Source organism: Phragmites australis, chromosome 13, assembly GCF_958298935.1.
Source record: "Phragmites australis chromosome 13, lpPhrAust1.1, whole genome shotgun sequence".
NCBI classification, from domain to species: domain Eukaryota; kingdom Viridiplantae; phylum Streptophyta; class Magnoliopsida; order Poales; family Poaceae; genus Phragmites; species Phragmites australis.
Window position 1 is genome coordinate 17,541,977 of NC_084933.1, and position 27,345 is coordinate 17,569,321.

Here is a 27,345-nt window from a genome sequence, read left to right on the forward strand (position 1 = left end):
CGACGCGAAATGGCGTTCGCTAATCGCTAACCCATCGGACACCTCGGATGCCGTCCATTCACGTTGGTCTCCCATCCCCGCCGTCAGATTGTCGGATCACGGGGCGGTGCGGGACCCGTTGCCCCTGCCCGCCCCGCGCTGGTGGAGGCGGACAAGACGGCAACGTCGGCAAGCCGCGACCGCCTCGAACCATCTCGTCTTCGCCTGCTCGCCCCACAGCCACATCTCGAGCGCGCGCGTGCCGTTCTACACATCCACATCTCGGTTCCGGCGAGCCGTGCTCCTCCGCGCCGCGCGGCTCTTGGTGGCGTCCCCGTCGCCAAGCCGGCACCGCGCGAGGCCGGCGGCGGCGGCCTAGGTTTAGCCCGTCGCGGCTTGCGGGGCGCGAGTTGACTCGGGACCGCCGAGCTTCAATTCGTGCTTCCGAGATTTGTTCGTGCGCCCGGTTTTCCGTCACTTGATTTGGCGGTCGCGGAAGCGTCGGAGGAGGGGAGCGCAAGTTAACTCTCTCGAGGCCACGGGCTTCTCGCCCCTCGCGCGAAGCACGCAGGCGCGTACCGTCGCCTGCTTCAATTAGTTGCAAATCCTCCGATTTTCCGGCTCCTCATGGCTTCAGGTATTCCTCCGCGCGAATTCGTGGGATTCATTGGAGATATTCTCCTTTTCTCCACCTATTTCTGTGATTTTTCTTCGGGTCGACATGTGAATGTAATTGTTGGGATCGCGTGATGATTGAGTAATGGTCCGATTTCATCTGGGTCGTTTTCTGTTCACAATTTGGTGTCCATTGGGTTCGAACAAGTAAAAAAAGTTGAAAACTTTGAACCAGGCAAGAGCCCTGATAGTCGGTTGGCCTTTCTAGCGCCAAGGATGGTACTTTCTTGGTGATTTGTTGATTGGATATCTTATATTTTAGCCCAAAAAATTTTGTGTGCTTCAAGTAGCATATCACATGGGAAATCCAGCTATTCGTAAGGGGCCTAGTTGTCTGTGCTCGTACTACTAACTAGAGACAGCAAACAATAGAAGTTTGTATCAGAACTGTCGGAAAATGAGTTAAATCGAGAAAAAATGACCTTGTTAGCTAGTAGCCTAAGATATTTGTTTTGTCCTCAAATTGTTCATGTGTCACTGTAGTGTTTGTTATTGAAATATACAAAAGCTTATGATTCGAATGAACATGCAATAAGGTATACCGAGGTCATCATGAGTTGCTGGAAGTGGTTATCCTTTTTCGAGGGAACTACGGTAGGCTTTTATTCAGCCGACCTGAACATTTTATTGCCAATCATAGGATTATAGAAATAATGAAATCGCCTGACTCAAGTGCATAATGTCAATGGAAGGCATGTTGCCTAGGATATTAGTTTGACAACGTGTCAGTATACTTAATTAGGGGTACTTTTAATGCTGTTGCTTATGGAGTTAAATTATTATTTGATATCTTCATTTAGGATTGTTTTATCAGGGGCTGGCAAAGATTTATGCTGTGGGGTATCCAGTATAAAGGAGATGGGTATTCCTGATTTAGGGTGCCTTTGGTTGGAGGCCGATGTTGAATGGGATAGGGTCATCCCTGTTTTTCAGGATGGGATGATCCAATTTTCTATTTAATTGTGATGGATGTGATAAGCTAGTTTTCTGTTTGGTTGATGGAATTATAGTGGATATGATGAGTAACTTTTCTATTTGGTTGGTGGGATTAGAGTGAATATGATGATCAATTCATATTTATATGCATTCCATAAGCATTTGGATGAATTTATGCATGTTTAAATTTATTTAAATTCAAATTGAATTAAAAAGAGAATATCACATGAAATGATAAAAATGCATATAAATAGAGCATTACAAAGAAACAAACCTTTTCACCAAATAAACTAGGGTTGGAAACATTTTTATAAATTAGTACATCACATAAGACGAATTTGGTGGATTTTCCCAGATTTTTGAGAATTTATTTGAGGCATTAAAAATTACTAAAGTAGGCTTCTTTGGAGAATTTTAATTAAATATTGGCTCATGCTTTTTGGATCAAACCAATCAAAACAGGTTGCTAGTGAGCTCTAGTTTGTATAAGAAAACGTTTAGAATTTTTGGACCACTTTTGTACTCCCAAATAAAATCAAGAGTTAAATAAAAAATTACGTACGCACACACACGATTGAGCCCGGACGAGCCGAACGTGGATGGCTCGGTCCGGTCGATTTCACTCGGATCGCACCATCCAGCATCTTAGGGAATATTCACACGCCCTGGCCACCCCATCCAACCCATCCATCCACCCAAACACCACGAAAAGTGGATGGCCATCTCTCGGATGGTTTCGTCCATCCATCCAAACACACGCTTACTTTTTCTTGTTATCATAGTCAGATCGAAAATCAATTCCATTCAATTATTGCTTAGGAGTGTTTTGCATCAAGATTCATGGAATTAGGATATCTGCAGGACATTGTGTTTCTGTGGCTGAATTTTGATTTTTGGATCTTTTCTTAGCATTTACTTTGACATACTTACATGATATCATGACCTCTTCTCATGCAGATATCTCTGTTGATATTGGGCCTGACTTTAACGCATTTGATCTTTTACCGAGTATGAGATACATTGCAACAGATAGACCTTGGCTGAGTAAGTATATCATGAAGCTATCACTTGAATTGAAGTATTGAACTGGTTGTCTGCCCTTTTTTTTTTCTAACTGAACATTAGCTTATTTAGCGCTATGGGGATTAACCAGTTTTGTATCTTTTGGTGTCTAACGCCCTAACAGAATTATATGGAATAAGAGTTCAGCCTGTACTGCCGTTTAGAAGTTTAAGCAGGAAACCTGATCCGGCACTCATTCATCGTTGCTTACCTGATGAACTACTTTTCGAGGTGATGATTATACAAACTGGATCATTTATTTTTATCTTCTTAATGCAGGAATTAAAAACACTGCACTAAAATGTTCTCCAATTATGTCCATTCCATGTGTATTTCCTGCTAAATATATATCATTATATCATGGAATAATCATGAAAGGAGCTAATATACCTGATTGATACATAATGTATTTCCTGCCAAGTAGATAAGTATATCCATGTACCTCATGCTATCATGATATTAGCATGAAAAGAAGTTATCATCATTGACATCAATAACCAATGCAATACTGCTTTCCTGAACTGTTATATGGCTATTCTTTTTCAACAGATTTTCACAAGAATGAGCCCATATACTTTAGGGAGGGCCTCATGTGTCTGCCGCAAGTGGAAGTATACTGCACGTAATCCTACTCTGTGGCGTACTGCATGCCTGAAAACTTGGCAGGTTAGTGTTGTTATATGTCGTTATTTGGTTTTAATGGTCTTACGTTTTTCTCAAGCATCTGATTTTATAATATGAAGAGGAGTGGAATGGAGGCAAACTACAGGATGGTTCAGTCATTGTATGATTCTTCTTGGAGGAGAATGTGGCTGCAGAGACCAAGAATCCGATGTGATGGTAAATATTCAAGAAGCATTGGATTGCACAGTATGGTGCATTACTAAAAGTTTATTGCTCCAAATAGACAGAGTGCTTTGAGGTTTTTGAATTTATTCAACCTTACTAAGTGCTGCCTGGGATGATACGGTCATCATGACAACAAATGAATGATTAGTAGATGTTGCTTTTAAGATGTTTATCCGAGTGTATCTGTGCCGTAAACTAAAATCTCATATATATTGCTGACTAGATATATAAAACTTTGACTAACATTCTGTTCTAGTGTGCCCACTGAAGTTTGATGCATCATCGATGTTTTATCTACAATATAGATCAGTCATTGTCATCTCTTAGTATGAACTGCAGTGACCATACTCTTCGGACTCACTTGTGAGCTACTGAGTTTAAATCAAGGCATACCGTGCTGTTAGGCGTTAGTTTTGGTTTTAGGTGCAAACTCATGCTATTGCAATTCACACAGAATTACTATTCCAATAATTTTTTATCTTGAAAACCAGCTGAAATTTGATTTAATTTCCTAATTTTCTGTTGTTATTGCTGTCTAATAGCTAGAGCTTTCCGTATTGTGGGTGTATTATATTTGCGCTGACTTTGATACTTGCTGCTTCTTCAGGTCTCTATGTGAGTAGGAACACATATATTCATACTGGAGTTACAGAGTGGCAATTCAAGAAAACCGTCAATGTGGTATGGTGGCACTATTTGTTTTTCTTTTAGAACTCTTTGTTTATTTCAAGATACTTGCCATCATTATGGTTATATTATGATTCGCTTTACGTCATGTTTTAAATTTTCCTAAGTTGTTGGTATTAATGATAATACATCCCTTTCATCTTAAGGTTTGCTACTACCGTTATTTGAGATTTTTCCCAAGCGGGAAGTTCCTCTATAAGGTTCCTATTAGAACTCCTTCCATTGCCATTTGTCTACACTTAGCAGCACGTTTCTCACTTGTAACATTGATGTACTGCTTTCCTGTGAAGAGCAGATTTCCCCAGAAAAAATTAAAGATGTTGTCAAGTGCATGCATTTTCGAGCATCGAAAGGTGATTGTGTATTTAAAGGTGACTATATACTTTCAGAGGATGGCCAGGTGAAAAATTCAGACTTTGTTTATGTTTTCTTCTGCTGTATCCATCGCATTCTTCCTAATATGGTCTAATCTTTCTGGCATGCAGATAGAAATGGCACTCCTATATCCAGGGCATCGGTACACACTTGTTAGGATGCACCTTAGGTATTTCATATTAACATTTTGCGTAGGTTTTGATGATTATTGTCAGTCCCTAGTCTTTGAAACTTACACCAACGTTCTGCAGGCTTAGAGGCACTACAATTGGTGCAAATAATAGGTTGGATGTATTGAAGATTCTAACTACCGGAGTGAATGCAACTGAACTGAAAAACTGGAAAGGCAACATACTTGAACTTGTTGAGGGCTGGGAGGAGGATGAGACGCATGATCCAGACGTGCCTGCTGTTTCCCACAGCCGGGGTTTGTCTCCCTTTGTTTTTGTTCCATTTGAGGAGGTATGTCATTTGATCGACGGCTAAGTACAAGTTGTGCTATTTCATTGTGATAAGAAGGGGCCTGCTGCGCCTTGCACTCTAATTTATAATCTCAATCATATTATACATAGTATGATTGACCGAGCACTCTGCGTAATTTGTTCAGGCTGATACTTCGGTGCTAAACCTCCCGGTGGAGAAGATGGACTACTTTGTCCCTGGGTGAGCTCCTCATGATGATGAACACGATGGAGAATGGAGATGATTGATGATCCTATTGCAGACTAAGATTGTGATGATTGAGATTATCTGTGATTTCATTCCCAGGCTAAACTTATGTTGGAACAATATGTAAATACAAAGACTTGTTTCATTTCTTATTCTGGATGCTTTAGTGTTGTTGTATGAAATATAATAATACGCTATGTTTGTTGATACTTGAAAACGGGGCAGGCCGAAGATAAGCTCTTTGTCAAAACGAGCGGAACCACCCACCTGCAGTATTGTAGAGTCTGTACTATATAAGTAAACATAGTCTATCGTTGTAAACTCCATAATCTGGATAACGTTATGTGGTCTCCGCTAATAATGAAATATGTATTTTCCGATTGGTCAGTAAAACCTTTGCATCTGGTTACTTGATTGTTGAATAATCAACGAGTAATAATGAAATATGCTTTCTCCTTGCATTTCCCTCCAATCGCTGGCTTTGGCGATGTATTTAGGTGTTCCAAGCAACACAGCTTTAAATTCATAAATTGTGAGCACTGGAAGTACAGGGTTGATACATGAACGGCGAGTCATAGCTATGATGTGGTCGAATGTGATACATATACATCAAGTGTATCATTTGCCATCAAGGACTTCTAAGAGGCACACCATGGAATCACAGTTCAGACGCACTTCGATCAGCTGGATGTCTGGTTATTTAGTGGAGTAGGTCAATCCCAATATTTTACCTTAGCTTATTTCTTAGGCATTAAATGATCATATCATATCGCGTGAATCACTACATGTTTTTAAGTAGTAGTAGTAGAGATAAGCTAGACACAATATCCAATACCAAAAACAAGCTAAGACACAATATCCAATACCAAAAACAAGCTAAGAAATACATTAGAGCGCTCAATGTCCATGTTGAAGTGTTGAATGAAGCGAGCAAATAAATATAGACCAATTAAAATATGGATGTGTGCACATATTTTAAAATGTGGCAGAAACTTTCCTTCGGAGAAATAATTTATTCACTAGCGTCATGTGAGGTGGAATGCCAAATACATTTGCATTTGGAGTGGCCGTAGCTTGCACCATCGACTGAGTTGAGCAGGTGCTTCTACATGCTGCTGGGATTGGGATTGGGGTCCTGGTCCTCGTTGTACACGAGCTCGTTCCACGCCGGATATCGAGGGAGGTACGTGTCCTGCAGCGCAGTGGACAGTGTCAGAGGAGCTAGATAAGCTGCAATTCAACCTAGAATGATTGGATTTGCTTGATTAGAATGAGCATTTGCCAACTGAGATCTCATTTTGCCAGATGAACTAGTCCATTAGGACCTCAATCATCAATCGATCTTCCCTTTCGCTGTAGTTGAGTCAAGAGGCTAGTTCCACTGATCGATCGCCGAGACCTCTCCCCCAAAGAAGGCATCAATGGAGCGAGGAACAGGCAGAGGGGACGGGAGAGCAGAGAAGGGAAGAGCTGAACTGAACAGGGGGACGGGCAGCGTACGGAGACGTAGGAGCAGGTGGGGACGACGCGCATGCCGCGGCCCCGCGCGTGGGCGAAGGCGGCGTCGCAGAGGCGCGCGGCGAGGCCCCGCCCGCGCTTGCTCCGCGGCACGTACGTGTGCACCACGTCCATCACCGCCGGCGACGGGAGGCGGTACTGGAGGAAGGCCTCGCCGTCGGGCGTCTCGAACCTCCGCGCCTCCTCCCTCCACACGATGATCTCCGTCTCGGGCGGGGCCTCCTCCCGGTCGTCCGTGCCGCCGCCGCCGCCCCGCTTCGCCATCGCTCAGCCTGTGCTGTGCAGGGTGCGCGGCGATTCTGCTGCTCTCGGACTCCTCAGTGGCCAAGATGAGAGAAGGCGGCTCACGGGCTTGGCCCAACCAAATCGTGACGGACAAACTGGGCTAGGCTTGTATGCACTGGAGATTGGAATGGGTTGATTTACACGCAAGGAAGGAGAAGAACTCAAATTTTGGTAAAATATAAAAACTGTACGTGTATGTTTTAGTCTTATGGCATGTATATATATTTTGCTAAACATCCAATCTGAATTGTCTTAACCTGTTTCTTAAATTGGTCACGGATCCATTCTAATTGTCTTAACCTGTTTCCTAAATTGGTCACGGATCCATTCTAATTTTCTTATAATTTTTCACAAAGCTAACATAACTACATTTAAGAGCAGACGGATATGTGGATTTTTATCAATTGTTTTCCCTGATTTTTGCCACATATTGAAGTGGGTCATATATAAGTGTTGTAAGTTTAGATGTAAAAAGGTACAAAAATAGAATAAAATTCTCATGTTTAGTCATTTTTTTACTAAAAGTATGTGTGATGTCATAATTCTAAAGTATGCATGTGTAATTTTTAGATAGGCCCCAATTCTATAGGTCCTGTACTGTACTGCTAATTCACTGCCCAAAGATTACCAGTCTCTTTCACTCGAAAAGAAAGAAAAGATGATCAATCTCTTTATACGAAGTCGAGAGAGCTCATCTCAGGAAAAGAAAAGTCGAAAGTGCTGCTTGCTACTCTTTACCGGGCCATGCATGATTGTCTTTAACGCAATTACACCTACTGCTAAGTGCTAACCCATCTTTGAGAAAAGCAAAGCGCGCTGGGGAATCTCTTGCTTTGGAAAAAGATTGAAGGCCGGTGAGAAGCAAAGCACCCAGCCGATACACATGGAGGAAGGCAACAAGCAAGGAACCCTGCGTATTTGTGTGTGTGTGAAAGAGAGAGGAGGATAGCTGCTGTGGTGCCAGACCATAGTTTTTACGCTACTCTCCAACGTCTCGACCGCATTTCCGGCTTCCAATTGATTTTGGGGGCTTGCGCTGCGTACCAGAAGAATTGGTTTGCTGTTCCTTTCGTTCTCCCCTGTCCTCGGGCAGAAGAACAGGTGGGTGCTCGGGTTCGATCCTCTCCTGTGTTTCCTCCCTTACTGCTACTCGTTAACAATGCTGAAGCGCAAGCTTGGTACTGACAGTTAAATGGTTTCTGCGGCCGCAGGAGCTGGCGAGAGGTATTGAATCATCGGATTGATGGGTTAGATCCCGGCATTCGTGCGCGTCTTTTCTGTTTATTGGGCTTCTACGACAGAGGGATTTCGTCATGAAAGAATGGGTAAGCATTGGTACTTTTCATTCAAAGAAGTTTTCAAAAACCGGTGCACTACTAGCTGGTGTATATATGTGCCAATATTTGTTCATTCATACACCCTATCAGGGCATGCATTCTCATTATTGGATTCTCTGTTGTTAGCAATTTGGATCTGTACACATAAGATTTAATATGGAAAACCCTTCAATACGGAAATAAAAAAATCACGAGAGACAAATCTGTAAAAAGCGCGCTGGGGAATCTCATGACATGGTTGTTAACTGCTCCTTTCAAACAATAGTTCGGATGAAGGTATAATATGTAATTAACAAAATATAAAACCTCTGCAATATACCTCTGTAGTCACGAGTGGGCGTATCCATCTCTATGCAATCACGAGTGAACATCTCTGTCTCTAAAATAACAAGAACATACTTAATATAGTATCAAACATTGTAGTATCTATACAACATATTTTGTATAAGACCTCTTTGAATAAGCAAAGATAACAAACACATATTGCATCTGCAATACCAAATGCTATAGTATCTAGTAGAAAAAAAAACTCTTTTTTCACTCAAGATCCTCCACCTTGAACTCAATTCATAGCAAAACATTCACTTGCAAACAACAAATTCTAAAGAGTATTATGAACGATATTGGTGAAACAATCCATAATAATTTACTCAAGCACAAGCCTAGTACTGACAGATTAATGTCGTGTGCATGCAGATGCAGGAGCCGGCGGGATTGATTAATGAGTTAGATCGATAATCAGCTGCTGCGCCTTCTGTTTGTTAGTCTTCTACAACAGAGGAATCTCATCAGTCGCCATGAAGTATATGGTACTGCTCTGCTGCTTTGTTTTATTTCTTCAGTTTTTACGTACGATGCTCCAGCGCTCCCTCCCGCTACTAGTAAGCCTGCGCGCGTGGTCTAGTAAAATAAATTTGGTAATGTTGCAACACGAACCGAAACTTTTCACAGAATGTTGCATGTCTGCTATGGAACCACTATTTCTTATAAACAATTGCCTAAACCACAGATACACTAAGTTAGCGCGTACGTGCAACGCGCGCTTTTCGCCTTATGAAATTCATAATCACATAGCATCAATCTTCACTAAGTTCCGGGCTAGTTTTCCACCGTACGCATGTATTATAGGAAATACACTAGAAGTAGGGCGCGGCTTTGTCGCCCCTGCTAGCCCGTTTAGTCGTGCGAAGCAATATATCTGTTTAATGCACCTGATTAAGCCTTCTCATAAATTATTCCGTAATTGCTACCTGTTTAATAAGCTATGGTAACGTAGTACTCTTCGCACTCTCTGTTTGAAAGATAACAGTAAGGGTATATTCTCTGTATGAAAAAAATAACAATCAAGGCAACCATCTTCTGTTGCATGAGATAGGCAAATAATTTAGTAAGTTACTGCTAAGCAATTTCTTCTTCTTCACTACAACTTTTGAGAACAGATTTGCTGAAGTGTAAACTGTCATGCTTCTAAATTCTGAGATATACTATGAAAAGTGATGAAAATCAAAGGTAGCAAATAATTAGCTGCGAGCCTATGATCATAAAATATGAAATTTGCAATTTTCTAGTGGTGTACGGAAAACGGAGCTTATATGAGTGCGTGAGCTTTTTTTTTTTTTGACGGAAAAGTTACAGGAGCGCTGCCTGTGCTTTAATTAGAAGATAGAAAAACAGAGTCATACCAGATAAACAAGAGCATCTGGGTTCTGCCTAAACACCAGGGGCTAAAAAACGGGGGTGTTAAAAAGCCCAAAGATTAGACGGCACTGAACACGTCAACTGCTCCTTGCATCCTTCTTGCGCCAAACGCCTGAAACACAGCATGTCTTGAAGACGCTTCTTCCTGGTCTTCTTCCAAAGCTTCCATGAACGCCATGCACCTCTGCGCGATGTCCTCCTTGACCTTCAACGCCACCTGTAGCACATCGAGCTCCTTCCCTTTCAAAATTCTCCTGTTTCTCTCCGTCCGTATGTTGGACCACAAATATACAAGGATCCCTGCAGCATGTCTTCTCTGTTCCTTTTGGACTGCATTGACCCATGCTGTAAACTATCGGTTTACAGCTTACATTTAACTTAGGATATTATAAACATTAAGCAATAGTTTTCTTTCTTTAGGATATTTTAAACATTAAACAATAGTTTTCTTTCTTCACTTCGAAGTTGGTACCAACAACTCAGCAGTGCGAGTTCACTGAACAAAGAGCAGACCAAATTTCAAAGAAACACGTGAAATATTCTGTAGAGAAAAAAAAACGTGACCACGGGGAGATGATACCCCCTTGGCTGTGTCTTAAAGAAGGGGATCACGGAACTCTGACTGGCCAAGAAACACGTTGGGAGGTACCCACAATTTGCTACCATTTTCACTAAAGTGCACCCGTTGCTTACATTATGAAACAAAAATGGCCAAGAAATAGTTTACACCTAAATAATGAAACTATAATTTGAGAGGGATGCTAGTTCAAAGAGGCAAACTGAAAGTATTCAGTTGTCTGAAAAGGCCATTTCAGCTCAACAGTCTTGCCATCATCTAGGTCTGTTAACTAAAAAATGACCTGCAAATCCGCATCGAGAATTGGGGAACATTACAAAATAAGAAAACAGCCACTGCTATGCAAAAACAAGTGTGATCAATAACAATGGTTCTTGTGATACTCTAAGCAATACAGTTTGAAGATACTATAAAACAAAAAGACCAATCAATTTATACCAGACTTAAGGGACAATAATTTAGAAGTCATATTAGTTCAAGAGGCAGGGAATCTAAATTGCGAACTAAAATTAAACAGTTATCTCAAAAGGTCATTTAAGTCGAACAATATTGTCACCATCTAGGTCTCTTACCTTAACTCCAAAATGACCACCAAATCTTCATCGAAGAATTATCTTTTAATCTTGCTTGTAACGAAGGTGGATCTCAGACGATCTTTTGGAGCAGACTAATGCATCATCTGTGCAAATTGTATCAAACTTGTTGTACTTTGTGACATGGAGGAAGACATTACGAAGATCGTGCAACAATTATAAACTTTTTAAGTCTGAAACGTAGTTAAATTCTTCAGTATCAGACTCTCAATCGTTACTGTGAAAATTGACACGACAGCAGCAAATGAGATTTGTTCAGTTTCCAACTATAAAAAAACTATTCTAGCGATCACTTCCTTCAACACAGTCAGCATGGTTATAGGAATTAAAAAACAAAACATTGTTCCAAAAGAACTCCAGAGACATAGGATAGGTATGCGAATTATTCATCACAATCTCTTAGATAACTTAATAAGAACTCTAAATTGAAAGTCCATGTACATTACTATACGGTCATGCTTTATGTCACATAATTCCCGGGTCGATGGAGTCGAGGAAATGGATCGAGGAACATGGTACACTACTTGCGAAATATTTTGACAAGGCGGGGGACCAGATTATTCTCACGTTCCCGGAACAGGGACGACGTTCTCGAGAAGAGGAACGCGGCATGGTTCCACGTTACAGGTGACTACTCTAATCCACATAACATCATCCGAGTTTGTGACAAGCCAATACAAACTTGAAATGGGAAAGGTATTTTACTTCACTTGTGGAGTTCTTTTGTACAAAGGACAGACATTTGACTTGCATTAGTAGATCTAAAAGGAGGTAAAATAGAAAAGGAAACTACCTGTGAGAAATGCATACCTGGTAAGCATCTAAGCACAGGCACCCATGCTCCTGCAGTCCAGAGGCCTCCAAGTAGACACGTTCCCTTAAGCCGAGACACCATGGAACCCAATTCAAGATTGCCTTCTGACACAAATTTGTTTCATGGAAAGGGGAAAACAAATAAGCCTCAGAAACATTCAATCAAAAAGGTTGTATGCAAGCAAATCCTCACAAGCAATAATCCTTCCGACAAGCCACTCTTACCACAAACAAAGTACATCTATTATGCTAGTATAACAAAGTTAAAAGGAGCCATCTTCTACGCTCTCAAAGGCCTAGATGAGAAAAAGAAAAGAACGGCACTGTTGATTTTCATAGACCCAAGTTATAACGGTTAGATCTTAACTATAGCATTACTATCTAGACGTGTCCTAAATGTAGAATCTCACCTGCGCCAACACGACAACATTAGCAGTTTAAAGATGGAATCTATCTCATATACATACATATATGCCTAGGCAACTTTGGAATCTATACTAACACAACCTCGAGGCAATGCGTGGACTCACCAACGCAAGTCTGGTCTAGATGGCCGTGAGACCGAAAGAAGGCTGCGAGACCGACGGCTATGGAAAAAACGCCATGTCAAGGAGGAGGAAGAACCAGCGATAGGGGCAAGGAGAAGTAGATAGGGGCAAGGAGAAGAGGTTGCGTCGGAGAAGGACCACGGCTCGATTCCACTGGATTCGGCTAACGGTGGCTTGCATCCCTCTGGAGGACGCAGGCAGAGGCGGAGACGCTAGAATAAGCGGCACCGATGCGAGAGAGGGTGACCACGAATCAGGAGGAAACATCATGTCTAAACGCAACAAGCAGGCAGCGAGCGGCCATGCATGGGTGAGATGCGGCATCAAGGAGGAGGAAGGACGTCAATCGACAGAAATACAAAATCAAGAAAGAAGCGTATGGCTGAGGCAACGTCGAGGAAGTAACGGCCAGATTCCATCGGATCCGGCTGGCTCAGATCACGGTGGATCTAGATGCAGGCAGCGTCTTGGAGACGAAGTAGGTACGGGAGTGAGCAATATACAGGCAATGATAACCTATAGGAAATGATATTTCACCTTTAAGAGAAAGAATGGTATTTTGATTTTGATTTTCACCGAACTTCCATAAGTCATATAGGAGGATAGTGTGAGCTTGTATTGCACAATATCAATAAGCGGTAATGTTAAAAGGGTTAAAGATGAAAATGGATATAGCTCATAAGATTATGCATACTCACATTTCAGTATGGACATTGAGCTGTAAGCATAATAGGACTTGTGATATTTGCAATCCTTGCTAGCATCTATTCAGAGGATACATATGATGCAATGGAATGAAACTAAGACTTCAATGATTGTTGTCTTTGGGAGAGCGATATCATACTTAGATTCTCATGCTAGATCTGACACGTTCGGGAGAGACTTTAAGTCTTAGCATAAGGGAGATCTGACACGTTCAAACTCAAATTCCTATTGCTCCAAGGTTCAAGGGAGCGACAAAGTCGTTTGGAACTTCAGCGAAAGTTTTACGCGAAATAGTCCACTTGACCACCATGATTCGCATGATCAAGGTTAACCAATTGTGATAGTCACAATTCAATTCCAAGGGATTATATGATGTACTCTTTTTCTCTTGGTTGAGTTTTATCCCATTGGTTTTCTTAACACGAGATTTTTAATTAGACAACATGTGCAATGGAAAGATACATGAGAAATGCACTCTTTTCTTAACAACGTGTCCAAGGGGGAGTGTTGTGAAATCGACCGTTGCTGTATGTGTGGACAATGTAGTTGAGTAGGAATCAAGAAGAGAGAAGAGTCCTCGAAGAATTGGAGGTTCCTTTCGCATACACCATGTTAATCCTCAGATGAGATGTGATAGAAAAAGAGCGAAATCTAGGAACGCAACAAAAGCAAAATATAACCATCGATTTGGTAGACTCGATCATCAATGACAACAACAACCATTGGATCTAATATGCTTCTAAATTACTCACCTGTGCAATTAATAACCCAAAGCACCCTCTAAATCTGCTTCTAAATTACCCACATCTACCATTATGAAAAAATTAACCCAGAGTACCCATATATCTACTTCTAAATTACCCACCTCTGCTATTATGAAAAAATTAACCCAAAGTACCCCTAAATCTTTTTTCTAAATTACCCAACTCTGTCATTATAAAAAAAGAACCCAAAGTACCCCTCTATCTTCTTCTAAAGTATACATACATCACGCATGCAACCATGCCAGGGATGGAAATGGGTCAGGTCGGGTACGGGTTCAGCCAAAACCCGTCCAACCCAAAATTCAAAACCCGATCCGTACCCGAATTACTAATCGGGTTAAAATGTGCCCCACAACCGAACCCGGCGGGGACCCGTCAGGTGTTACAACAGATCAAAGCACATCCCAACATAGCTTCACGAGGAGCAGTAAAGATCGAACCTTGGTAGGTAATTTCTTCCGCTCGCCGATGCGAAACAACTTCAGCACACAGCAGATTGCTCCAAGAATGATTATACATGCATACCCCTACGAATTCAAGAGAGGAGGAGAGGAGAAAAGGATAGAAGAAGACTAGAAGAAGGAACTTACAGCAACGACCTTGCAGGCAGTATACTTGTTTCCGATGGCGGATGCGGAGGAGCTGGCTGCTGCAAGGATGGTGGCGAGGAGTAGGAGGGTGCTGGATCTGCAGACTGCTCCTCTCGGCTCCATCTCTCGCGATCTCGCACAGTCGGCAGTCTCATCTCCCTCTCGCGGCGTTCGGCGACGTGTGGGAGGCCGTCTTCTCCAACCCACCGTCCCACTCGCAGGGGCACGGGAGGGCGTCGGGCGAGGCGCGGGTGGTGGCGCTCATGGCGCGCACCGCAGGAGACGGAGGAGCGGGCCAACGGGGTTGGGGGAGGAGGCGTCGTGGAGGGGGCGTCGGGAGCGGGCTCGGCGGCGGATGGGGATTGGATTGGAGGCGTGAGGCACCGAGCTTTTTTTTATGGGCGACTGGGCCAATTGGGCTGTCTTGAAATGGGCTGTAATCAACTATTTTGGGCGACCCGTGAGTATCCTTGTCTGAAAATTGAAACCCGAATCTAACCCGATCCCGTTTGATACTGGATCTGACAGACCCATTATTGGAAAATGGAACTCGAACATTGATCTATTAATTGTAAAACTAACGGATACCCGAATCTACGGGTCTAATTGCCATCTCTAAACCATGCAGACCACACATACATACATGCCACCGTGGTTGAACCAGGTTACCAACGAGATTAGCATGAAGGTTTAGCAATCATTAAAGAGGTTTCCTTAATGAATCACATACCTACTACAATAATAGTCCATTGTATCATATATTAATACTCCATGACAAGAGTTATGGAAATTTCTAATTTAAATAAATTCATTATACTTTGACAAAACATTATAATATTTTTTTTTATAATTTATTATAACCACTACAAATTTAAAAATGTATATGACTACACTCATAGTTCTTTATAGACGAAATCCGACATCTGGGGCACTGCGACGTAGGCCAAAGCACCTGTTTATGCTATTGCAGCAAATAAGAATGCAGTCTAAGAGCTGGAATCCAACTTCTTAATAAAATCCAAAGAGAGGGGCTTAAACCAGAGGTACAACCAGAGCTAGGGTTTCTACTTAGGCTTCGTTTGGCAGATATTCAGATTCTGAACTTTTTAAGCTAGTCATACCTTGTTAAAAAAATCCAGGATCTGAAATTATGGATGGATTGATGGTATTTAGTTGAGTCATCCAGTTTTTATTTTAGATAAAAAAAAATAAATGTTTAAACCACTTTATTTTATTATATAAATTTTAGATTCATGATGGATCTCGGATCTGGAGCTGTGCCAAACGGAGCATCAGCAAGCCAAAATCTGGATTCATTGAGTCATGTGAGATTGGTTGCAGCAAGGGCTAACATAGCCCAAGCTAAGGTGCAACACAAAAGAGAGAAAAACTATGAATAGGGATGGAAGGCATAGAAAGAAATTGGTAGATATAATCGAAGTCTGTCACAACTGGATAAAAATTAAAGAGTATCTAAGGGGTATAGTGTTAGAACAAAATGAACAAATGAGAGAGAGAGAGCCAAGAGAAGCAATTTAGATTACCTGTGGGTCCCAGATTTATCCACATACTTCTAATACTTGGGAAAGTTCCTCCCCAGCACACCTTAAACAAGGAAACCCACTTGCTCTCGCACCATTGAAATCGATAAAACGAGAAGGGCCTCCGGACTAAAAGTTTTATATATGTCCATGCTTGAATTATTGTTTCTCTATGTTCTTGAATAGATCATAGCAGGTTTTACAATGGTGACTAGCATGCATGTCTATTATAGTTTGTTTGGTCAATTGAAAAAAAGGGGAAAATGATTAAAAAAAAATGCGGCTGTATAGTAAGAGTGCTAGAGAGATACGCTGCATCTATTTTGTCCTTACAGTAAGCGTGCTAGAGTAGTAAATTCACGTGACCCTAAGCTTCGCGCTTTGTTCCAAAGAAGGTTTGGAACTCCCGCCAATACTAGATGATTTATTTATATATACCTGCCGGTATTCATTGATACATCCACAGATGTGTTTGATTAGAGTATGCTCGTATTGGATTAACTAATTAGTAATTTTTTTGAGTAACTAACTAGCTAGTTAACTAAAGCTGCAAGAAATTAGCATTGTCTCTCTTCGCTTACCGCTTATCCCACACTTCAGGTATTTTGTTGGGAAGACATTGACTACGCCAGAGAATTGATACTTTATTATGTGCGGAGACCAGAAAATGATCAATACAAAGTCATATATTTTGATGGTTGGAATGGCATGGGGGCGGCACCGGTCCTTAGATCCGTATCACAAGTACTTACATCTATGAAAGGCCCTCCTCTACAATTAAGATTTGACAGAATGATTTTCATAGACTGCTCAGTGTGGGAAAGCCGAAGGGAAATGCAGAGAAAAATTGCAAAGGAGCTGAAACTTGACCATAAAACCATGACCATATTTGACGAGCAGGACGAGGATGATGACTACAGTGGAAAGGACCACCGCTCTAGGGATTTGATACATAGTGTCTCAGCAGTGATTGACCAAACCCTGGGGTATAGAAGATTTTTTATGGTTTTTATTAATGGAAGTGATGATGAGGTTGATGTAAGTAGATTTGGTATTACTCTTGAATATCGCAATCACAAAATATTATGGACATTTGAAAAAAAAGGGTTCCTGACTATTCATCCCCGCTATTCAGAGCTACGCAACATGCTAAGACATACTGACTATTTTGTTACAGGCGGGGACGGGGTTGTCAGCTATTCAAAGTTTCATGCACTATTGCGTGAAGAGGCTGCTAGCATGGATGCTTGTACGGATTGTTGTTTGTACGAGTTATTCATGTATTATAATTTTCACAACACCACTGGATTTGATAGGGTGGCTCATGCTTCTATGTGCTGGATATGTGATGATATTGTTCAGGGAGAAAGAGCGAGGGAGATTAGTAATGCACTACATCCAGAAATAAGTTGGGACTTCGATACATCTATGCTTGATGATGTGTTTGAAAAGTTCAAGGAAGATCCAGAAAGTCCTTTTTTGGTAGTTAAAGATGATGGCATCTTTGAAAAGAGACCTTACCGTTGGATTTCCATTACTACCTCGAAGAATCTGATATTACAGGAGGACATGCAAACTATACTAGAAAGGGCATCATCTTTATTCGTAGCATTTGAAAAGCATAATAACCAACCAGGATTGCCAAATGGATTGTTCAAGCACTGCAGCAACCTTAGCGTGCTAATTCTTTCTTGTTGTGCCTTCAGTTTTGCATCACCTCCTTTCCGCCACTGCCACACAGTAAGATTCCTTGCATTGGACCACTGCAGAGACGATAACACAAGTGAAGGAGAGGATTGTATGGGGTGGACATGTCTGCATAGCATGCGGGTGCTTGACATTCGTTATACAGATTGGGATGAGATCTTGTATGAAGAAAAGATGGATCTCATGGCTAACCTCAGGGAGCTAAATATGGAGGGAGTTTGGTGCTGGCAGCACACAAGTCAATTGCAAAGAAGACTACCTTACCTTCAGAGGCTCAGAATAACCAAGCCTATGCATCATGCTGAAGCATCGTCAACAGCCATCAACGACTTATTCATGGACAAGACAAATCTAGAAATACTTGATTTGTCTGGCAACAGCGACATGGAGAGTCTACCAGCAAGCCTATCAAAGGCGAGCAAGCTTCAGGTGCTTGTTCTTGATGGTTGCGATGGGCTAGAAAAAGTTGCCATGCCTGACAAGCTCCCTTCATCCTTAAGGTCATTCAGCTTTGATGGCTACGGACCAGCGTCCCATTGGACATCTACTATTGAGCTACCTCTAGAAAGTTCCCGTCCGAAGCCTCCTTCCGATGCAAGTAAGAAGAATGTCAAAACCAGTGAGATATCCCTACAAGGATGCTCGCAATTGGAGAAATTGTTCTTGCGTGGGCTGCCCAATCTCGTGGAGCTGGACCTCTCCGGAACCCCAATAAAGATACTTGATTTTGTAACTATGATGGTGGATGTCCCCAAGCTCAAGCGACTCTTTCTATTGGGCTGTCAACACCTTCGTGCAATAAGATGGGACTCAATGCACGAGATAGAGTTGATATGCATAGACACACGACCTTGGAAGACAGTTGGATGTACTCGGCCACCCCTGGCCAAGCATAAACCCTTCAAGTTGCAGGTGCATGCTATTCTTGGAGACGCGAGGCTTGCTAGGTCCTTGTGTTCTCCGTTACGAACTCAAGAAGACCGTTCAGATGATGTCTATTTCAATATCCACATAGTATCTTCAAATGTGTATACTGAATTTGTTCAACTCGAAGAAACCAGCAAAGAGGAGATGGTTGGACCCACTAATCAACGCCACCTTGCTCTAGCAGGCAAGTACGGAGATGTCCTTACGGAGGTCGTTGGTGATGCCCTGATCCCGATGCTGGCCTTCCCGCTGCCCCCGACTCAACAGTTTGATCGCCATGTCGAGATTGGTGATGGGAACCTCGGCGGGGAGCACGAGCTGGAAGCATATTATGGTACTGATAATTTAGGTGTTGCGATGGAACAGCATGTCCAATCCCTGCATGTGCACGATGTCTTGACCAGAGCTAGCATGGGTGCACAAGATTGGTATAGCCTCAGGTGGTGCCGCGTGGAGAGGTGCCACAACATGGAAACCGTCTTCAACCCTTTGCTCTCCTCTTTCTCCAATCTGGAGACCATGTGGGCATCGGACCTCACAATGGCCCTCTGCATTTGGAGGAAAGGGTGGCGTTATAAAAGTTCTCCCTTCGAAAATCTGCAGCACCTGCATCTGCGCTCCTGCCCAAGGCTCCAGTTTGTGCTGCCCCTGTGGCAGGCCTCATTCCCCAACTTGGTGACCCTCCACATCATCCACTGCGGTGACCTCATGCACGTCTTCGTACTAGACAAGTACTACGAGGAGTTAAATAACAAAACCATCCGCGGCGTACAGTTCCCGAAGCTGAGCAGCATCCACCTGCATGACCTGCCGAAGCTGCGGCAGATCTGCGAGGTGAATATAATGCTCGCGCCCGCGCTCGAGACCATCAGGATCAGGGGCAGCTTCGGCCTGCGCCGGCTGCCGGCCTTGGAGGGCCGCGTGCCAGGCGCGAGGAGGCCGACGGTGGAGCTAGAGAAGGACGTGTGGGACGCGCTGGAGTGGGACGGGCCGGCCGCCGGCCACCACCCCGACCTCTTCGAGCCGCCGGTGCACTCGCGTTTCTACAAGAGGCGCCTGCTCAGGGGCACCGTCCTCAGGTACGTGCATTCCGTATGAAACAATCCATCCACCCATCCATCTTTGGTAGTTCTGCTACTGATCGCATGTGTTCTTGTAAATTGTAAGCCAGCTAACTTATTTGCTCACCATTTGCTGGCTAGGTGAATCCTAAACCGTGCATCTCCTGCTGCAACGAGGGATCGATCGAGAGGCATGTTCGACGTTTGAGATGGATCGGACGTTGCCACTCATTGATGCTGCGGTTCATTTTGTGTGGTGTGCCTGCGTGGCTAGCCAGTCGGAGCTAGCTTCTGGGTTGCTTGCCGGCACAACTTCTGCCTTCTGGTGAGTTTGTTGTGCTTACACGGGCCAGCTCAGGCTCGCCCCTGCCTGTGTTGATGGCCGGGTTGGCCTGCGCATGCTGTGTGTTTTGGAATAAAAATTCGGCCTGGTTTGTGGTTGCACGCGTGTTGCGCGCGCTCAGATCCGGCCGATGTGTCTGGCTTGCGGTTGAATTTGAAGCGGAGGGAATCAGCAGCTGAGTGTGCCTGCGACCTGCCTGCCCACCTGCTGCATGTGTGTTTGTGTGTGTGTGTGTTTGATTTGTGTGGCTTGACGAGTGTCTACAATGCTGTCGGAGACGGAGTAGCCGATAAGCGGCAGCTGAAGTTTGATGAACCACGAGACAGCTGGTTGTGTGCCTGATGCCGGCTGTTGTGATTTGTGAACCATTAAGCTACGATATATGAAGTTTGTGGTGTGTGATTTATTCTTGCACTTGGGAAAAGTGGTTGAGGTATTGCATTGCCGACAGTGATTACTAAGTGCTATTAAGGGTATGTTTATTTGAGTGGTGGCTTTTACGTTTTTGCTGGAAGTTGAATTTTTCTGAAAGTTGGCTTCTGATTTTTACTTTTGCATGTGGGCTTTTACGAGAAATTTTTAGGTTCTTAACACACCAAAAATGAGAAAAATTACTCGCAGCTAGCTTCTTAGCTTTTAGTTCATTTTATCAAAAAAACTGTTTTTCAAAAACTAGTTTTTCATAATCCTATTTGTTTTAGCTTTTGACTACCAACCAAATGCTAAAACAAACCGAGCCTAAGAATTAAGCTTGTGCTTTCACCCTGAAGCTCCTGATTGCCAGTGCCATCGCACAGAGGAATTCTGAGTTTTGCATTTGCTTGAATTCGTATACAGTTTTAATTTTGTTTTCATGTGTCTGAACCTGGTGGAATCCTTTGCCGGAAAAAGTCTGCGTCGTCTGAACCTATATACCTACTGTGAGCTGGAACATAAGTTTCAAGTTTCTTTGCACTCAGTACACCATTTGTATCTAGTTGATTGCTGAATAATCAGCGAGTAATAATAAGCGAAATACGCTTGCTCCCTACATTTCACTCTGAATGTTGGTTTTTGCGACATGTTTAGGTGTTCCATGATTCCATCCAATATCCTTTGGTGCAGTGGTGGAGTTGTTTAGGTTGTATGACTCCAACCATAATAGTTCAAATTCTGATGCCTACATTTTAAAGACAAAACGTCTGTGTGCATCCCTAATTGATACAAAGACTGATCCGTTAATAAAAAAATAAATTAGACTTGAGACATAAACCGCTAGTCATAGCTACGTATGTTATTCCCGAACTTCAGTGTGGCGCCTCGCCACAATTCTACGCAGTGGCACCTCTTCTGTATGCCGCTAGATTTGGAATAGTCCTTGTAGACGAGCTCGTCCCATGCCGAATTGCAAGGGAGGTACGTATTCAAAACTGCTGGAAGCCAGGAAACAGCCTCAGAAATGTAAGCTGGACCATGCTGCAATCGTGGTCATAAAAAACACTTCGATCCTCGAACGACTTACTTTGCTTAACTAGAATCTGACAGTGAAGAATGGAACTTTCTAAGATGACTGCGGCAAAACAGTAGAGAATAAGTAGTTGGTCATAAACACTTCACGGAAAAAGAACAATTGGTCATAAACAACTCAGTAATTAAAGAACAACTAGTCGTGAACCCGTGCTAGGCATCTGCCAATTTGTGATTTATAGTGCTAATACTTAGATTATTAAAACATTGTACTTCAATCGAAACTATTATAAATTAGCACAGAAATTATGTACTCCGTGAAAAAATTATAATTTGTAGAATTAGTCAAATTCAAGGAATTAGATCAGTTTTAACATGTTTGTGACATCTGCTATCCTTTCAATCCAGTCTGTTACAACTTTGTCCTACTGAATGAATGTATTTGATCTATTTCTTTTTTGAACTATGGCAATGTGACAATATTATGTTTTCATAAATTCATTATTTGAGTGTATCCTTAATCGCAATCTTTAAGAAATTTGTACCGCAAAATCACAAACTATTAGACCTTATTATACAAATTAAATTTCTATATTTGTAGTAGTCTATAAGACACTGAATCATTATCTTTTCCAAAGATTCATTTTTACGGATTTCTAATTCTTCATCTTTATTAATAGTAATGGTAACAGACATCTATGTATACTTATGGTTGGCATGACGCCTTTTTCTATATTTTAATGCAATTTTTAAAAAATATAAGTAGATATTCAAATTCAAATCGGTTCTATAGCTAAATTTGACATGGGGTCATTTTCTGGAATTTGCAGTATTGTAGATCTATTTCTATTTGATGTTTAAAATTCATTCAAACCATTAAGAATAGTGGTTTAACCTATACGGATGGCTTTATATTTTCTTTTTTGGGTATTTTTCTTTTTTTTCCAATTACTGTGGAACTTTATACACTTTCATCAAGGTTTAACATGAGTGCTCCTAGAGTACTCTCCAATTAAAATTAACTCTGTTCTTTGTTACTCGTCATTTAGAACATCAACATAGTTTCCAACACGCATGTTTGACCATTAAGTTTTATAGTTATTCTTAGCAAAAAAGTGTAAAAATATAATTATATGAAAGTGTTTTTCATGTGTTAAATCCTACTCCATAAGTTCAAGAATGTAAGGCATATTTTGTTTCAAAAAAGTCAAATTTTATGAGTTTTGACCGATAATTAGACAAATTATATGCATGTTTAGTATACAAAATTTGTTTCAATAGATTTATATTTCAAAGTACTTTTAATATGATATTGATTTTATAGCAATTGATAATATATTGTAAAAGAAATTAACGGTCAAAGATTACTTTTGATGACTTTTTCGAAATAAAATACGCTTTACATTTTTAAACGGGGGAGTAATGATTTTGCGTGTATTAGTGACCAAGGTTTTTAAAGATTGACTGCATGCATTTTAAAACAACATCTATTTTAAAATGGAGGGAGGATATGTAAGGATTTTGGATGGAATTTATTTATGTATTTCTTATATATATAATAATACTATCATATAGCATATTACATGGTTCTGTCCATTGCTGATATAGTATCGTGTAATTTGTTTTCTCTCAAAATAAAATTAAAGTTGAATCGGAGGCAATCTGGCTATATCCAACAGTGCCATATTCGGATAGGACCTAACCAAGTATTAATTTATTAGCATACAAATCTTTTCTTCCATTGGATATTTGAACTCACCTCCTTATGTTTCTCCCATTGGATATTCGGATGTGACTTAACATGGTACTGTATTCATGGAAACTCATGCTTCATGCCATCAATGAGAATTTATACGCACGTGCTACAAGGACTTAGCTATTTGTTGGCCTGGCTAGAACCGGACATGCATGCATAACAGCATGAGTCCAACACGTTCATGGCTTCATGTTTTATTCTGTTTCTTGCCAGCCGTGTAGTTTTCAAACTCTATTTGCATTGTAGCCTGCATATGACCTAAACGTGAGAAATCATGGAGATCGCATATAAAATGGGCACGGTGGGAAGATATTTTGATTTGAACCATTATAATTCGGTCCCATGATGGATTGACGGCTAGGTGTTTTCTTTTTCTCTGATTGGCTAGCACGCCATGCTCAAGGGAGCGGATTGATTTGAAATTGGCCCAATAGAAAACTGACCTAATTAAAAATGGGTAAGATTTGAGTGGCAATTGAAATAAAAAGCCCTATAAGGCGTTTTGTGGATAAACACTTATACTTTATAGTATTTGTGAGGGTTTAGAATTTCTACAGAAAGGCACTTAAGGAACTCAAAATTTATGGCAATTAAATATTCCAATAGAAATTAAACATTCCAGTAGAAATTCCATGTAGATTAGATGTTGCGTAATTATGAACTTGAAGTTTCATGATCCAAATTTATTTGAAGTAATAATTGGATCAAATTGGGCGAAGAATAAAAGAAGCTAGACATCATAATAGTTTTGTAAACTCAACGACCCTTAATTTGGGCCACTTAGAAGCTTTATATATAATTGGAGCAACACAATTTTCATGCCACTGCATTATCAAAGTCTAGCTCAATACATATAATGAATAACCCTCAAATTTGAATAAGTGCGTGAATATTTTTCACATAATTTCACCACCTTAGCATACATGAATGAGCCTCCATTTGAAGCTAGGGAGATATAGATCTGAATTTCTATTAATTGAATGTCCATGATAGGGGATGTCTTTTGAAGTATTCTATTGAAAAGATCAAATATCGGCATTAGGGGAGAGAAAGCCCATAATTGAATGACTTATATTATTTCCAGCAAGAAAACGATCTTTGATTAAGAAATAATAGAATCACGCACCGAACATTGCTAAGCATGAAGCTTTAAATGAATGCAAGATAAATTAGAAACGAAATTAAGAGGAGCAACTTGAAGTTATAAACTAGAAGTTGAGTTTACTTGTAGTGAACTAAATACCGAGTGTGGTATATCCTAGGGATGTCTATGGGTATATCACCAAGGTAGACGTGTTGGTGGTTGATCTAAAATCTGTGGGGATTCTTGCAGGGTTCTAGCTCAAGTCATACTTGTCAAAGCAACCAGTAAGAATCTCCTCAAATTCTCATGAAGAGAACACCATGAAGGTTAAACACCTCACAAAGAGGCTCATCATGAAAATGAAAAACCCAGCACCATCGCGCACGTATCCTTAGTGTTGGGGATGCAAAACAATCAAGTATCTTTCATTTAGGGAAACGACAAAGATATGGTTAAAAATTGAATAATCTCAAATTATAAGAATATTGGAGAAAAGAATAGTTGTCGATAACACTGTCTCTATAATTGTTAATGTTTCTCTTACGAGAACCCAAATTTGAAAACAAAGTCCATAGAAAATCGCTTGTAGCGCTTATATCGGGTCAATGAAGAAAGCAATCGAGGATGAACCATAAAGAAAGTCTGGGAAACTAGAAGTACAGACTAAACTAGTCATTATGAAATGGTGAAAAACAATGGTTCATTTGTCTTTGAAAAGACTTGAATTCTCCTATTATGAATGAATAAAGGTTCTGCTACATCTCTGGGAAATGTCATGAATGAATGAATAAAGAATATGCAGTTAATCGGTGGATTATGAAAATCCATACGAAGAGATCCTTGAAGGACTCACTAGTTCATGAAGGAATTAAAATTGCAACTTATAGAAATTAAATCTCATACCAAGTATTAAGAAATCTAAGGTAGAATATATTCTTGAAGGAATATGAAAAGTCTCAAGAAGAGCATATCATAGAAGAGAATATATCTCAAAGAAAAAGAAGACTCGTATCAATGAAGAATGAGCATATCCTCGAAGGAATAAAGTCAAAGAATGATTTCCATTCAATTCTTGAATAACACCATAAGTCCCATTGGTGGACATAGACCCAAATGAAAGAATGACGAATCATAAGACTATGAAGACACTATATAATCACTTAGAAAGTGCATGTTTTACTAACTAGCAATAGAATGGAGATATCCTCTCTTACCATAGAAAGTATAAGAATATTGTTGATTTCTGTCAATTAAGTTATCTCTAGAATGCCAAATCAAGACTGGGTACAAGCCAAATCTTGAAGATCTGTAAAACATATTAATTTGCTATAACATTGAAGTACACTAAGAGAGAGTTGCCATATTTAACCTCCTGTATTGAGGCTTGATATGTTATATACAGTAGATGTATATCGTTGCAACTTAATTATCCCTATTATTTTCTATAAGAATTAATTTTCTATAAGAATAAACTTTGTTTGTATTGCACAACTAATTATAGAAGTGATCATTTGTGCATAAAGCATGTTGCTCCAATTACTCTCATAACAATCAATTGAAGAATTGTGAATTAGATCTACGAAAGACTAAGCATTATGGTAATTGCATACCATTGCTTATACAAACTTATGACAATGTGACTAAGACATTATGAGGGGAAGCATATATATTGAACATTGATCATCATATTTTAGATTTGAAATATTTATGTCATTTTACCTAGAAGGAATCAATTTGATGATTGATAATTGCATTTACCTTGAAGGTATACCACTTAAATATTAAGATCAAGTAGATCATTATAGAATATCATGAAGATTAATGATTATTCATGGAGAAAAGAATATCTTGAAGAATATAAGACCGAGAAGGTTGAGTGTTGTATTCTTTTTCCCTTTGTGAGTTTTATACATGAAGGTTTGTCACATGAGATTTTTATCGAAACAATAAGTACAATGCAACTTGCATAAACATTGTACTCTTTTCCTTAAAAGTTTGGACCTAAATGTTTCTCATGCAAGGTTTTTAACGAGGCTATGCGTGCAACATAAGAACGGTAATATGTATTTTTTTTCTCTATAATTTTTCCCACTGTGTTTTTTAGAAGGGGTTTTAGTGTGGTATATGTATTGTGGTATTTGCCCAAGTGGGGGTGTTGAAATAATAAATTGAATATGTATTGTACATTGAAAAATATATCCATCGATTTTCTGTTTGAATGTACAATATATATTCAATTTATTTTTTCAACTTTAAATTAAGTGTTGAAAGATAATTTCTTGTAGCTTTTATTTACCGCATACTAGCAACAGAAATTTAGTCAATAATTTGCAGTGCCATGAGGAAAATTACACACATAATAAAATAGGAGGAAAATAGTCTTTTTACAGCGTCTAACAGAGATCCACAGCCCGCCTAACGGAAGCGATGGCATAAAAAGAAGAAAACTCGCTATTCGATGGCATGGAAAGAAACCAGACCTATTCGATAGCAAATCGTAAAAAAAGTTGCTATTCAGTGACAAATAATTCATTTTCTATTATAAATAAAGGGGACGGATGGCTCCTTACCTCTTTTCATCATTCTCTCCCTCAAACCTGGTCTTGTCCAACTACTCCAGCCTCTTTCTCTCCAAAAACTTGTGGCGAGTTTGTGATCGATGGGGAAGAAAACAACGCTCACGCCGAAGTCGAACTCAGATCCATGGGGGCAAACCAAGGCTACAAAGGATCGCCTTCGGCCCTTGGCGAAAGCCAAAATCTCGAATCTGAAAGAGGTGTTGCCATGGCGAATCCCGGAAAAGGCATAGCCAAATCCGCC

General features: G+C 40.7%; 3 protein-coding genes across 6 annotated transcripts; 2 read left to right on the forward strand and 1 right to left on the reverse strand.

The window, feature by feature from the left end:
- The first annotated feature begins 163 nt into the window (after positions 1-163).
- Positions 164-5,468, forward strand: LOC133887813 (F-box protein 7-like). 3 transcript variants are annotated; one of them, XM_062327798.1, is made up of 11 exons: positions 164-616; positions 2,548-2,634; positions 2,777-2,883; positions 3,202-3,318; positions 3,396-3,492; positions 4,109-4,182; positions 4,335-4,388; positions 4,484-4,588; positions 4,674-4,732; positions 4,815-5,025; positions 5,171-5,468. In XM_062327798.1, the coding sequence occupies exons 1-11, from the start codon at positions 607-609 to the stop codon at positions 5,228-5,230; spliced, it is 981 nt and encodes a 326-aa protein (XP_062183782.1). In that variant the 5' UTR covers positions 164-606; the 3' UTR covers positions 5,231-5,468. The 3 variants fall into 3 exon arrangements, with proteins under 3 accessions (XP_062183782.1, XP_062183781.1, XP_062183783.1); XM_062327797.1 differs by lacking the exon at positions 164-616 and having other exon boundaries at positions 2,514-2,634; XM_062327799.1 differs by lacking the exons at positions 164-616; positions 4,335-4,388 and having other exon boundaries at positions 2,514-2,634.
- A 606-nt stretch (positions 5,469-6,074) lies between these two features.
- On the reverse strand, positions 6,075-7,073 carry LOC133888856 (acetyltransferase At1g77540-like). The gene is made up of 2 exons (XM_062329230.1): positions 6,733-7,073; positions 6,075-6,424 (listed from the first exon to the last, which is right to left on the reverse strand). Exons 1-2 carry the CDS (start codon positions 7,012-7,014, stop codon positions 6,338-6,340), a joined length of 369 nt encoding a protein of 122 aa, XP_062185214.1. The 5' UTR covers positions 7,015-7,073; the 3' UTR covers positions 6,075-6,337.
- An 859-nt stretch (positions 7,074-7,932) lies between these two features.
- On the forward strand, positions 7,933-20,706 carry LOC133887811 (uncharacterized). Of its 2 annotated transcripts, XM_062327792.1 has the most exons (5): positions 7,933-8,136; positions 8,224-8,360; positions 9,069-9,181; positions 16,802-19,914; positions 20,038-20,706. In XM_062327792.1, exons 3-5 carry the CDS (start codon positions 9,170-9,172, stop codon positions 20,039-20,041), a joined length of 3,129 nt encoding a protein of 1,042 aa, XP_062183776.1. In that variant the 5' UTR covers positions 7,933-8,136; positions 8,224-8,360; positions 9,069-9,169; the 3' UTR covers positions 20,042-20,706. The 2 variants fall into 2 exon arrangements, with proteins under 2 accessions (XP_062183776.1, XP_062183777.1); XM_062327793.1 differs by lacking the exons at positions 7,933-8,136; positions 8,224-8,360; positions 9,069-9,181 and having other exon boundaries at positions 17,192-17,239; positions 17,379-19,914.
- The last annotated feature ends 6,639 nt before the right edge of the window (positions 20,707-27,345 follow it).

Coding starts and splice junctions, on each gene's coding strand:
- LOC133887813 (XM_062327797.1), top strand. CDS start 2,529: ATGACCTCTTCTCATGCAGATATCTCTGTTGATATTGGGCCTGACTTT. Junction 2,884..3,201: donor CTGATGAACTACTTTTCGAG/GTGATGATTATA, acceptor CTTTTTCAACAG/ATTTTCACAAGAATGAGCCC. Junction 5,026..5,170: donor TTTTTGTTCCATTTGAGGAG/GTATGTCATTTG, acceptor TAATTTGTTCAG/GCTGATACTTCGGTGCTAAA.
- LOC133888856 (XM_062329230.1), bottom strand. CDS start 7,014: ATGGCGAAGCGGGGCGGCGGCGGCGGCACGGACGACCGGGAGGAGGCC. Junction 6,425..6,732: donor CCACCTGCTCCTACGTCTCC/GTACGCTGCCCG, acceptor ACTGCGCTGCAG/GACACGTACCTCCCTCGATA.